This window comes from Mytilus californianus, unplaced genomic scaffold, assembly GCF_021869535.1.
Source record: "Mytilus californianus isolate M0D057914Y unplaced genomic scaffold, xbMytCali1.0.p SCAF_2, whole genome shotgun sequence".
Classification (NCBI taxonomy): Eukaryota; Metazoa; Mollusca; class Bivalvia; order Mytilida; family Mytilidae; genus Mytilus; species Mytilus californianus.
The window spans coordinates 110,632,583-110,647,697 of NW_026262668.1; the positions used below are offsets into that span (position 1 = coordinate 110,632,583).

The 15,115-nt window shown below is 32.8% G+C and overlaps 2 protein-coding genes across 7 annotated transcripts in view; one reads left to right on the plus strand and one right to left on the minus strand.

The window, feature by feature from the left end:
• LOC127728572 (uncharacterized) overlaps positions 1 to 15,115 on the minus strand; it is an 879,051-nt gene that overhangs the window by 412,569 nt on the left and 451,367 nt on the right. The gene's annotated exons all lie outside the window — the stretch shown is intronic.
• LOC127728581 (protein lev-9-like) overlaps positions 1 to 15,115 on the plus strand; it is a 46,608-nt gene that overhangs the window by 8,753 nt on the left and 22,740 nt on the right. The window contains exons 5-6 of the mRNA XM_052236098.1: positions 8,230 to 8,409; positions 13,923 to 14,111. Of these exons, the coding sequence (XP_052092058.1) occupies positions 8,230 to 8,409; positions 13,923 to 14,111 (369 nt within the window). The remainder of the gene's footprint in view (positions 1 to 8,229; positions 8,410 to 13,922; positions 14,112 to 15,115) is intronic.

Sequence of the window (15,115 nt, forward strand, 5' to 3'; positions counted from 1 at the left end):
AACTGATATACAGAAATATAAAGAGAAATATCCCTATATGATGTGTATGCATTAAATGTCAAAAACTGTCTCAAGTCAAATTCGCAAAAGAAACTCGACGGAACCATCGCCGGGTAAAAGTCAAAGCTCCAGCGTAAAATCTTCTAGCAAAAAACTTATCACTTATAACGAACTTAAAACTGTAACTATGGCTTACCAAAGTCAACCTCCAGTTTCAAGCCCATCTACACAAAGTAACCAGTCAATTTTTACAGATTTCGATGCTAAGAGACTAGCACAAGCGGTTAAGGCCATAATGTTCGACGACCTGCGCAATGAATTTAAATCCGACTTGCAGATGTATTGCAATAGCTTAACCGTTCCTCTTGTTACTGAGATTGAAAAACTTAAAAAATGTTGAACTGAAAAAAATCCATAAACGAGGTAAATAAACTGAGTTTAAAAGTGGACGACTTAGAACAGCACAGCAGAAAGAGTTGTATTAGAATAAGCGGAGTTCTTTATACCCAGAGTGAAGACACAACAAAAATTCTGTGCGATATAGCATCTAAACTTGAAGATGATTTACAAAGTAACGATATTAGCGTATCCCATCGTTTACCAACTAAAGAAGGCCACAAGCAAATCATTACCCGGTTCACGCACACCAACAAACGTGCCAAATTTTTGAAGGCAACGAAAAATTTTCGAAATATCCCAGAGTTACAGTTACAGTTATTAATCTTGTAAATAGTGAGATATTCTGTCAAAAGGAAGCCAAACATGTTTGGATACTAGACTTATTACCAAAGTGTTGTATCATACATTATGTATTAATAGACATTGTATTATATATCATGCTAGTTATATTGATATTACTCTTGTTTTTGTCTGGGGACATAGAAAAAAAATCCTGGTCCATCATTGCTATTTTCGCCCGATATATCCACAGAGTCGTCCGTATCAGAGCTCTCCCTTGATGAATTTAGGGTTTGTCTTTCAAAACTTATATCATTTGTGCACTTAAATGTTCAGAGTTTAGAACCTAAACTAGATTTAATAAATGTCGAACTTCAGCACTTGGATATACTCTGCTTTACGGAAACTTGGTTAAAGCCGGATGTTCCCGAGAATGATGTTCTGTTAGAAAATTTTGTAAAGCCGTTCTGGCATGACAGAGTCTATCGTATCGGTGGTGGGGTGGCTGTTTATGTGAAAAGTAATCTTTCTGCAAAACGGAGATGTGACTTAGAAGTTAGTGGGGTCGAAAGTGTTTGGCTAGAATTAAAGGTGAAACAAAATCGATCCTTTTTGCTTTACTGTAGGCTTCCCAACTCACCACAACATTTGTTGAATCTTATGGAGTATTCTTTTGATCTAGCTACAGATACTGGCATTGAGACCATCTTAATTGTAGGCAATTTTAATGACGACCAAATGATTCCACGCAAATCCAAGATGAAGGAAATTTTCACAATATATGGCATGTCCCATTTTGTAGAGGAACCTACCAATTTTTGTGAAAATTCAGCATCTATTATCGATTTAGTTTTAAGAAACAACTCGAACGCAGTCAACTTGGTCCATGTGGGCCAACCGTTTCTTCCCGCCAATATCAGATTTCACTCCCCTGTTTATGGTATATTAAAATTTCACAAACCGTCAAGTAAGTGTTTCAAATGTAAGATATGGTTATATGACAGAGGCGACTACGACCATTTTCGTAGGATGCTTTCAGTTGTTAACTGGAACAATTTTATTGAATCTAGCACCAATGTCGATTCGCTTTTTTTTTTTGCTTCAAAAGCTATTCCAAATAAAACTATTACAGTCAGGAAAAGCGATTCTCCGTGGATGAACAATTATATACGCAGGTCTATTAGAAAACGAAACCGTATTTATAAAAAGGCTAAAAAGGCTAATCGTCCCGAAAACTGGATGCAATTTCGCAGAATTCGAAACAAAACTGTAAATGTAATACGTAATGAGAAGAAAAAATTCTACGACAAATTGATCGAAAGCTTAGAACGACCATGTCTTCAACCAAGGTTTGGTGGAATTTATCATACCAAACCCGACCTAAAATCTCGAGAGATGAATATCCCGCCTATCAATTCTAACAACACCGTAAACGATACACAAAAGGCCGAAGCATTTAGGGAACAACCATTTAACTTCAAAGGGTGTGGGGGCTATTGTTTTTTCCTAAACAAAATATTCTGATCCCCAATTTGATGAAAAAAATATTGTGGTCAAGCAATTGACAAAAAAAAATTTTCTGAATCCAGATTTTCCCCATACCTTATAGTGTTAAATTTTGAAAAAAAATAATTTGATTGATAGCGTCGAAAAACTAAAAACTATTTTTAATTTAAGCCTTAGAACAAAATTGTTCCCGTCTGCATGGAAGCTACCGAATTTAATTCCTTGTTTCAAGAATGATGATAAAAGCATACTTAGTATTTATCGTTCAATATCTCTTCTTTCAGTGATGAGCAAAGTTTTCGAGCGTTGTGTATATAAGCACTGATTTAACTTCATACGAGTTTTGATTACTGAGCACCAGTCTGGTTTCATGCCTAACGATTCGACAGGAAATCAACTATTATATATTTGAAACGTACTTAGCAAAGCCCTAGACGAAGGCAAAGATATAAGTTTGATATTTTTCGATATAAGTAAAGCCTTCGACCGTGTGTGGCATAAGGGACTGCTCCATAAGTTGCAACAGATGGGCATTGTTGGCGACCTTCACCTGTGGCTTAAGGATTACTTGTCGAACAGAAAACAGAGGGTTGTAATAAATGGAGTAGAATCTTCCTGGGCTGATGTAAATGCTGGAGTACCACAGGGTTCAATTCTTGGGTCCTTGCTGTTATATTATAAACTAAGTAAGCTGTAATATCGAACTATTCGCGGACGATACATGCATTTAGGCTGTTGTAGATAACCCACTAGTTTCGTCGATTTCTTTAAACAGCAACTTGCGTAAAATAAAAAGCTGGACGGATAAATGGTTAGTAAACTTTAATCCGTCTAAGACAGAATCCATTGTATTCTCACGGAAAAGCGAACCAGATTATCATCCACCTTTGAATATGAATGGCGTCATTATAAAGAGAGTTCATAAGCACTTAAATTTCTTGAGTGATGGTACATGGAATCATTACATCGAAAAAAATTACAGCAAAGACATTACCTCGACTTAACTTACTGCGTCGCCTAAAAATTAAGCTTGACAGAAAATCTCTTGAAAATATATAATTTAGCCGCGTACGCCAATTACTTGAATATGTTGATGTTGTCTGGGATAACTGTCCCGAGTACGTAAAAACCAAACTTGAACTTATAAATTACGATGCCGCACGCATCGTCATTGGTGCAACAAAAATCACCAGTATACGTTTACTTTTGGCAGAGTGTGGGTGGGAAACTCTTCAACAGCGAAGAGATAAGCATAAACTTATACTTTTTTTATAATATGGTGAATGGCATATAAACGATATTCTACCATATCAGTTTAGAAGCATACACCAGTATAGAACTCGTTACCCTAATAATTTCCCATCAGTACCCTAATACTTATCACTACAAAAGTCCAAAAGTCTGAAAAGACCAATTTTTGTCTTGATTTGCATGATCAATTACTCGACATTCTCCAAATGTATGACTTGTGTCTTAATTTTTCTTGACAAATTCTCATTTATATTAGATTTGTATGAAATTTACTCGACAAATTCTCGACATTCTGAATATGGTCTTAAAATTTCTTGACAAATTCTTGACAAATTCTTGACATTTGAATACTGTCTTGAAATTTCTCGACAGATTCTCGACATTCTTATTTTTTCTCAGTATGGCTTGACATATTCTGAACATTTTGAATTGTGTCTTAAATTTACTTGACAGTTCTGAGTTTTACAAATCATGACCAATATACATGATATAACTTTATCTTTATTTCTCTTTATATAATATACTGCTGTTTCAGTTACACTTGTTACAACAAAAACAAAAGTTGGGCATGTAAAATAATTGAAAATTTGGGTATATAAATATTTTTATAAATACAAATATGGCTATGAAATTTAAAGTATTAACAATACAAATGTGGGTATGTTTATAAAAATCAATTCAAATGTGGGTTTGTAAATAATTACAAATGTTGATTCCTTAATCTTATAAATAATTGCTAAATGATTAAAACCAATCATACTGTAGACATATTTCATTCTACATGCATAATATTCAATGTTAATAGGGTAAATAAACAATTATTGTACCAAAATGTGGTTTTTATAAATAGCAAAGTATCATTGTATCCTAATTCTCCCAAGGATTATAGTCTTACTATACAAATCCTTGATTTAACAAAAGAAAATTTGTGTAATGTCATCTGTTGCAATATATATTTAAAAGTATTACACGTAGACAGGATGTTCCCCATATAATTAAGGTATTCCAAATAAGTTATACACACCCCAGGGTACACGCGACTGTCATATGGAAAATTACTGCTTTACCTGTTATCAGCCATGCAACTTATCAGTTGACTGACCATGCCACTACAATTTTTAAAAGTTTGTTGATAGATGAAAATGAAAATCATCATTTTAATTGAAAAAATTTGAATCAAAATGGATTTTCTTCATAAAAAGTTATGAAGTGAAATAATTAATCATAAAAACAAATTGGATAATTTCCCAAAGATTATAAAGGGTCCCATCAATGATTTCTCTAGAAATCAATGGTCTTATGAAATGGATCTCAAACAGACACGCGTAATTAAGATCTAAACATTTGTTTTGTTCTATGATTTCTTGAGAAAAAAATCAGGAGGGAAGTATAACAAATATTTAGTTTTGATAAAAACTTATGAAATTCAACACTCAATTTTGAATAAAAAATGTTTTTGGTTGTTCTAAAAAAAATGAATAAGTTTTTGAATCAAGATGGGAACAAATTCTTTGTCCCAAACGAAAGTCCCTCCCCCCTTTTTAGCTACACACACGCACAAGATGAATGGTGGTGTTCAAAAGAGACACATGGTCACATTATAAAACAGCCTCAAGTCACCCATTTTAGTAAAGCAAATTTGACTGGCAGTTTTTTGACCGGCAAAAATCTCAAATGCTGTTTGTCTGTAACTTCGACATATATTCCAAGTGAAAACAATTTAATTAAACATCAAATAAAAAATAAATCAAAATTAAACTACATGGGGGGTCATTCGGGGTTTTCCACATAGGTGCACCCAAAGGGTATCTTACTATACAAATCCTTGATTCTTCTAAGTTTAGTTAAGCGATAATAAAAATGAGTATATAACAGAAAAAGAGAATGTGTCGAGATATATTTAGACAGCTTTAAGACTGTCAAGAATGTGTCGAGACATATTCAGACATTATTAAGAATGTCAAGAATATGTCAAGACATATTCAGACATTATTAAGAATGTCAAAAATATGTCAAGACTGATCGAGACAAATTTAAGACAGTCAATAATTGGTCGAGACTAATCAAGACTCTTATCAGATGATACAGAAAATGTTGAGAAATTTTTAGACAATTTTAATACTGTCAAGACACTTGTCACGAAAAATCAAGAACCTTATTAGACAAATTCATAATATGTTAAGAATTTTTAAAAATAATTCAGACAAAGAAAGAATGTCTAGTAAAAATTCATGCAAATTCAGACAAAAATTGGTCTTTTCAGACTTTTTGACTTTTATAGTGTATTATATAAATAGTTTCCTTCCATCAACAGTTCGACTTTGGAATAGCCTTCCCCAAGTTATAAAAAATGCTGGTTCTATCGCTCCCCTTAAAACCTTTCTTAAGCCATATTACTATGCAGGCAGTAGACTAGGTCAGATATATCATGCCCGAATCCGTACCGAGAGTAGTAATCTTTTGGAATCAGACCCTTTTTGTAAATGTAAACAGATAGAAACCTCTGAACACTTCCTTCTAAATTGTCCTATTTTTCATCGAACTCGTGAAGTTCTTTTTGTTAATCTAGTTGGTACACTTAACATAGATAAGTTACTCTGTGGTGATCCGAACATAACGGATATAGACAATAAAATCAACTTTCTTATTGTACAAGACTATAATATTGAAAACTAAGAGATTCTCAAAATAATTCTTGAAGGCTAAACAACATGTCACCCAATGTTAAAAATAAGTATCTTCGATCATTAGATGTTAATTTCCATTACTTTCTTTTCTTTTTCTTATGTTATGTCTATTATGTGATTGTACTTTTTTCTGTTCATTGTAATTAATTTTGCCATTCAATTGGAGAGGAATTTGTATAAGTGACTTGTCACTTGTTTTCCAATCCATGTATTGTATTGATGTACGTATTTATGTATTTGTTTCCAAATAAAATATTGTTTACACAACAGTCGGAACCGCATGTAGGTGCTCCGACAGAATAGGCGTCTCCTGTTATACATGTACCATCTGTCATTAATTCTAATTTTTAAGTCACATTCAATGGTGGCAAGCAAAATTATAAAACCGGCAATAAGTCATTAATGGGACGTGTGAAGCTATGATAGAACTAATAGGTAATTACGACCGTAGAATTGTATTTTTATGATGACTTCAATCGTCGTTTTGAAGTAAGTTTTAATTAGAACTACACATCCTAGTTCCCATACTTTCAAGTTGACTGGGATATATGAGATGTTATCAGTCACTGAAGTAAGAACTAATTGGTGAAAGGACATCATTTTTATATCAAAGATGAAGAAAAAAATGGATTTTGCTAGAAAATTTTCTTGTAAATCACTAATCACTAATCAATTCAACTAAGACAATTTGCTGTTGATTAAAAAGTCCAGAATTTTGAAAATGTCCACTTTGGTGTATTTGTTTTTGGAATATTTATGATACTTAAAAAGGCAGGATTTATCAGAAAATTGATATACGTATTAAATGCTGTTTCTTTGGAAGATGCAATCTGTTAATTCAAAATAGTGGAAACATTGCTGAAAAGTTCACTGATTGTGATGAAATATGTTCAAGAAATAAGGGAAGTTTTTAAGAATCCACTTCCGAATAACTCTGCTTGAAGTTAATCTAATGTATACAATTCTTGATTGCCTTCTTTGACTTTAGTAGGGACATTGTGGGCCTGCGTCCTTTATTTAAATGCACTTCATATTGGAAACATAAGAATGAAGGGGATTACTTTAGTAGCAATATACCAACTTCACCTGCATATGGGATGTACATTCCCCAACTCATTCGGTATTCAAGAGCTTGCAGCTGCTACTCAAACTTTGTAAAACGACACCAGTGTCTGAGCAAAAAGTTGATGAACCAGGGTTATGTCAAGGGACGTCTCGTCCTTTTTCTAAAAAAGTTCATCGGAAGATACCAAGACCTTGTTGATAAATATTCCGTATGAACTTCACAAATAATATATGATGGACTTGATGTAGAGATTCTAGGTACTGACTTTGTTTATCATCTAAATATCGTGTTATAGTGTTCTTTTATTTGTCTTTGTAAATTATTAACGTCTACTGTTTGGTCCATTATTTGGTAATATCCTTTAGACGTGGCTCGGTACTTGTACATCCCGCCATTGTATTGTTGTGCTGTTGTCATTTTTTGTATTCGTGTGATTGAATGTTGCGTATGTGTTTTGTTTATATGCCTTTTTGTTTTTCTTTGTTGACATATTTGTTTGTTTTTATAATGATTGAGATTATAACATAATGTTCACTGCTGTACCCCTATTTTTGACATTTTTAACTATTATGTCTGTTTGTTTTGTTCACACATTAGTGTCAATATAATGGAATTTTATGCGACTATCATACAAGTGAGAGGTTTAGCTAGCTTTAAAACCAGGTTTAATCCACCATTTTCTACGTAAGAAAATGCCTGTACCAAGTCAGGAATATGACAGTAGTTTTCCATTCGTTTTATGTGTTTGAGCTTTTGATTTTGGCAATTGTTACGGGACTTTCCGTTTTGCATTTTCCTTGGAATTCGGTATTTTTGTTGCTTAACTTTTTACTCGTACAAACATATTAGCTTCTTAAGACTGATTGATTGTTGGTTGTTTCAAAATCAAACGAATACTTTATTTTCAATGTGTCAGATTTGAATGTAAGAAAAGAAGATCCTATTTACAACACATCCTTTTTGTTTAAACTGTTATGTCTTATATACTGATATAACATACATGTATAATTGTGCATTATTAAACTTGAGTATTTCTATCAGGTCCAGGATGCCCTCGACCTAGATCAATTGATAACGGAAGAGTAAAAGAACCCTTTAAAAATAGCTTTGGAGATGAGATGGAATACCAGTGCAATGAAGGATATTTCTTGACTGGAAGGAGAATGAGGACATGTTTAGCCAATGGTACATGGGATGGACAGGAACCCAGTTGTGAAACTGGTATGTGTGGATAGATTCCGCTTAGAAAAAAAAATGTCATTGTAAGGTTTTCAACTGAAAACATGTTCTTTTATTTCTTTAGACATTGAACAGATAAGATAAAGCGATTAGTTAACTTATTATCATATATAATTAGTTAATGTGTTTAATTTTTCTTTGTCTATTGTATTATTAGATATATTTCTCTGTACATTAGTTGTCGAACTCATTTCGAACAGTCCTTTCAAGCTATCATTCTGACATCAGTATTGAACATCTTCGAAAAAATCATCTTGCAAGGTCTCTCGGATATCATTTATGTTGCATTTTATTTTACAGACCATTCGAACTATTTTACGCTTTACTTCTGTAAGTTAACCTCATGCATAGATATGACAGAGATCTAATCTAAAGAGTTATGCACTGCTAATATATATATACATACATAGTCTTTTACTGTTCAAAACCACCTTATATGTCTCTAATATCTGTATGCAACAATGGTCACATTTATTATACCTTAGTATGTATTTTCTATACAAAATCAAATTCGGATAAAATGACTATGTCCCCTAGGGACAACAGTTCACTGGAAGCAAACGTTTTCCCCAACCTTTTTATTCTATGGGTGTTTCTATAGTTTTAACGTTCAGTAACTTCGATATCAGGAGTCGGTTTCACAAAAAAACTTACGACTAAGATTGATCGTAAGTACACTGAGTTGTTCATGACTTACGATCAATCTTAATCGTAAGTATTTTTGTGAAACCGACCCCAGAGATTTACACGCCACAGCTGAAAAGTGATATCGTTATATATCTCTTTGAATATAATTAAGATTTGTTCTTAAATGGTTCAGTATAATAAAACAGTTATTTCGGGATATAGCCATTTTATTTCTCCCTCGACACAAACTATTTCCTTCCGCGGGGCGTCGGGAAATAGTCAGTGTCTCGGGAAAATTAAGGGCTTTATTCCTCAATACTGATAAATAACTGTATGTTATTCCATAATGTATTGTATTTAATGTACCATAATTTGCCAGAAGACTGATATCTATCAGGTGATCACAGTAATTTGTTGCAAATGAATTCCGTGATATGGCGCAGTTGATAAAAAATAAAAATTGTCGCGAATGACAAATCTTTAAAATAACAATTGGCTCAAAAAGACTGCAGCCCAAAAATCAATCCTTTGTTTTCCTATTCTGACATTGCGTGACATGGAAATACTTAACTGGTAGAAAAAATTATCAGACTAAATTTGAAATTGGGAAATGCTTATTTAGGCAATAATCGATATAGAATGACTTACATTGTTTACAAATACATGTATGCTTAAATAACACTAACATATTTTCAAACAAAATGATTATGTATAAGATTTAATTTGATGAACAGAAAGGAATAACTCTGAAACGGGACAATGTAGCATTAGCAATAGGAACGATTTTTGTAAAGAAAGAATGAAACTTATTTTTAAATAATAATCAACAAATAAAAGGAGACAGCTGTGACCTTGTAGGAAAGTTTTTCAGAAATGAAAAAAAATTAAAAAAAACAACAAAGAAATTACAAGATTGAGTGACCTGGATAAAATTATTAAGCTGGTAATATTTATATATATTTATGTTAGCGGCAATAAGTGAAATTAGGCATTAAGCTTAAATCCCAGGCAATAAGCTAACGCCTAGGCAGTAAGTCTATTACCTAAATGATGTTAGGCATTAGTCTTAAATCCTAGGATTTAAGCTTAAATCCTGAAAAAATGTGTGCAGGCATTAAGCTTAATGCCTAAAATATAAATGCGAGTAAATAAAAGACATTTATTCATTTAAATAGAAAATACATTTGTTACATAATAACATTATGAGAACTGAAGTTTAAAATGTCATCTACCGGAAATAAAATCACTAATAAAATATGTTATTTATATTAAAACTCATCAAATAATACCTTTAAATATGAAAACTTGATAAAAAAAATTGTGTTAAAATCATGTGTTATCACAAGTTGTGGAACTGTGGTACCGACTATTGCACTGTCTCCCGTTTTTCTTGCATTTGCACCGGTTACTTAAACATTTGGATTTACATGCACATTTGAAAAATCCTTGACCTCCGGATAATGACTGATGGGTTGCTGCCTCACGAACACTTAAAGTTGTTTCACAATTGATTTCCTCTTCTAGAATTAAATTTTGCTTACAGATGCCCATCTCATTTGATCCAAATGTTCCTAGGAGTTGTCCAAATCTTGTAGCTACAACAGCATTGCCCTTACCATTGACCTGAAAAAAATAAACGGATGAAATTCTTATGAAGGCAGTTTGAGTATTTTCATTAAAATATCGATAAAATAATATTTGTTAGAGTAGGAATAATTAGTTATTTACAATTATTTTCAATGAAATACAAAATGAATCCGTGTTGCATATGGTGATTTTGATCTGTCTTTGTGGCATTGATCCGTATCTTATTTTCCCCAGGTGCAGATCCTGGATTTTTTATTAAGAGGGGGAGGGGCCTGGCAAGTCAATGTTTTGAATGATATCTATACAGTCTTCGCATTTATCATTTATGTTGCTCCATAGGGGAGGCCTGGGCTCCATACCCCCTTCCTAAATTCGTCTCTATTAACATAAACATATTTACTTCTACTGTTTTTTTCTGTTTTGTATTCAATATACATGACATATTAAATGATGCAGTCAAACTTTTGATAAAATATCTTACCTCAATGACTCGGTCGAGTAACTTTCTACTGTCGCTTCCCTCGATCAAACATAGGTATTGGTACGGCCACTGTTTGACCAACTTCTGGTGTCCCTAGTTCTTTTTTGCTCCTGGCTATCATAGTGTTTGCCTGCTTCAGTTGACTGTCTATAGCTCTAGAACGATGGCGAACTCTGTTGGTATCAATCGTACAATTTGGACATAACATCTTTGAACCATACCTCTTCACTAACAGTAGTTCCACGTATAACATGAATGTGTTTCTCACATTTACTACACATATGAGCTTCCGATGTATCTTTTTCACATACATAGCTTTTTAAGACATCCTGAAAAACAGTTTAAATAAATAATAAGGTTAAAAACATTTAATTTGGGGTAATTATTAATATTTATAAAGCTGGACTAAAATAAAACTATTTTTCAAATTTAGTTACAATTTTGTGATAATGACGTTTGTGTTCATAAAGATCGTTCCACTTACACTCAATATAAAAATACGAAGATGTGGTATGCTTGCGAATGATACAACTGTCCAGAGGCAGAATGGTATATAAGTTAAGACCTGTAGGTCACCATACAGCCTTCAACGAAAACTTTTATCTCATAGTAAGCTATTAAAGTCCCGAAATGACAAAAGGATGCAGATATTTTGTTCTAAAGCTCCTTGTAAGATTCCCGTGTTTTATCCATTATACATTACATGGAAGTACTTTAATACTTTAGTTAAAGCTACCTCCAAGATTCAAGAGTCGTTTTAATTTTTTTTGTTTTTAAATATTTCTTTAGTTAGTACTTTTTACAACTTACCTTTTGCGTTTCATCAGTGATTGAAGTAGAAGGTTCCACATTCGGTTCTGAACTTGATTCTGGTATATCAGAGGCATTCACAATGTTTTCTGTAGTATTTTCAGTTACAAGTTGGTGATTTAAAGAATCCTTCTTGAGCTTCAGTAAGTCCTCCTCCTTTTCTAAGGTCACCAATATTTCTTACAGAATTTTGGTTTCTGATGTTAATCCAATAGTTGCACATTTACAAAACAATGCTTCATAGGGTGATCGTCCAATGCCTTGTTTAGAGCTGGATTCTTTTGAATCTGGACGAACTTGATGCCAATTGACCTCTTTGTTGATTCATTGTCCCTCATCCATGCAGTTAGCATGTCATGGATATCTCCATTCGATCGCTCAATGCTACCTTGTGATTGGGGATGTCTCGGCGTCCCATGAACGATAACGGATATGACTAAAGCTGTGAATTCTCGACCATTGTCACTTTGCAGTATATGGGACGCACCAAATATTGTAAAAATATCAATTAGAATAAATGCCACCTCTGAGGCACATTTTGACGTAAGAGCTTTAATGTTACAAAATTTTGTAAGGTGATCTTCTTGGAACACCATAAAAAATTTATAGTTTCCATCTGGGTTTGATTGAAAATCCATCAAATCAACTTGTCCTCTACTGTTAAAGTCTTTAGATAAAATGGGCTTCACTACCACTCCTTTCCCTATATATGTATTTTTTTTCATATAACAATTTTCACAAAGTGAAAGAAATAGTTCAATAGCATCACGGGAAATATTAGCATATCCATTATTCAGTTGTTTAATCATGCGGTCTCTGCCGCCATGATCTGTTTCTTTATGTGCCTTTTCCAAAATACCATAGAGTTCCTCTATGAAGACATACATTTTAAAATTTCCCTCATCATTCTCGTTGACTTTAGTTATCAACCGCTCAAAACCTCCAATGGTAAAAATGTCATACCTTTTTAATTTGTAGTAATCTTTTGTTGCCTTCTTTTCTGATGATTCCAAAAGTTTAATCCAGATAAAGAAGTGAAAAAGACAAGATGGCCTGGGGGTATTTAACAAAACTTTAAACAAAGAAAATTTACTTATCCAATAAGAAAATTGGAAAATGGTGTGAGCAAAAATTCATATCTTAATTTTGTCTACTTTTGACCAGTTCAAACCAGCTCGACTAGTGAAGTATAAACATTTTCAAATAATTATTATAATTAATATATAGAATCTCCCCCATATTTTTATTGGATACAATCACTTTTTTTAAATCTTTTTTATTTTTTGTAATACCACAAGAAAGGACGAGTTAATTCTGTTTTGAATATGAAAAATACTAAAATTTGAAGATTTGTCAAATGAATGAAAAGTAATATTAGGAATATAATTAAGAAACTACTTTATATCAAGAATAAATCACCGAATATACATAAATTCCAGAGTTCACTTATTGCCTAAAATTATGTTCGGCAATAGGTTGAATAATCATCATCAGATTTAAGGAAATAAGCTTAATGCCTGAAAATTTCAGGCAATAACTTAATTCCTAGGCGTTAGCTTATTGCCTAGGATTTTAGCTTAATGTCTAATTTCACTTATTGCCACTAACATATATATATTAAAACGCCTATCACCTAGGAATACTGATGACAGTTTAACAATAAAACAGAATGAATACAGTTTTCCCAAGAGATTAATATATACTGTTCTTCTGTGTGTGTATATGTGTCCCTTAAACCTGCTGTGCTGATGTATTTTGACAATCCACAACATTTCGGACTGAAATAAGCAGATAACACAACTAACTAATCGAAGTTTCCATTATGTCCTCGATACAATCACCAGAAATAAATAGGAGAAACACATATATTCAAGGAAATTGTAATATTTTTTTTAAGAATAGTAACAATGTCTAAGACGAATTTTTAGCCCCATCTCTTTTGAATTTCTATTTTATAGTGTTCAAGTGTACTGCACCTTCTTTGTTTTAGTCACTTGCCAGGAACCACCAAAAATAGTGAATGCATTGCATGATGGCTATGACGAATCTAGTTTGTATCCAGCCGGACGACAGGTGACATACGAGTGTACTAAAGGGTACAGACAAAATGGCGGACATCCACGTGCAATGTGTAACGGGGATGGTGAATGGGTAGGACTAAGTCAGTTTGCTTGTGGTCGTAAGTAACAGCTATGCACACTTTTGTTGTTTAATAACGTGTCATTCAAAGTAATAAGATAAATATCACAATTTACAAATGAATAAGTACATGTGAGTTTGGCAATATACAAAATTTTAAAATAATATAGAATTAAAAGAGATTACAGAAGCAAAGGCATATCAATCGTTAACAATGCGAGACTCATAAGATTATAAAAGTCTTGGTTTTTGGTTTCCGAAAGGGCGAATGTTGCGATCCAAGGCAGATCTGTTTCATTGTAAAGATTCAAATTTTGAGCTTAAAAAAAACTTTATTTTTGATATATCTGTTTATCCATCTGCAGCAATTAAATTCAGTCGGTGTTTTTATGGGGTTTAGTGTTACTCAATCTTTGGTTTTCTATAAAGTGTTTTAATGATTGTGTTTTGTCTAGAAGATATATCAGCTACATTTGTGAGCAGTAGAATACGACATTTATTTATTTTTTATAATAGAATTTGAATATTTGTCTCTTCGGAGTAAACAATACAATATCCCAAATGATACAGCGGTAAAATATATTTCAATTATTATTTATAAACTCGATATTACTATTCAGTTCTTTGATAAGCAACGTTATTCTATTTTTGCGTGACATAACTTAATATATAATAACGCTTTTTCGTCCTGGCGTCTCAATAGCAATATCAGACATTGTGATGTTTAAATCTTCATCATAACATCGTGTATTATCTATTCTATCTATTCCTATAAACAAACAACACACACGCAAATATCAATTTGCCGACAGCCCGCCGTATTTGATGGACGCTAGATGTTATATCATAACACATACTATATTGTTTATAACAGCAAATAACAAGCATGTCGTAATTATATGCTTCTGTACATTATAGTAGCACATTCTTTCTCTTTAAAGAACGCACAAAAACTTTCGAAAATATTTTTCCTCACTGATAGTCGAGGCTGTCCAGGAAAAAACAAAAATGTTAAGTGGAAACCTGTATCCGATGACAATGCAC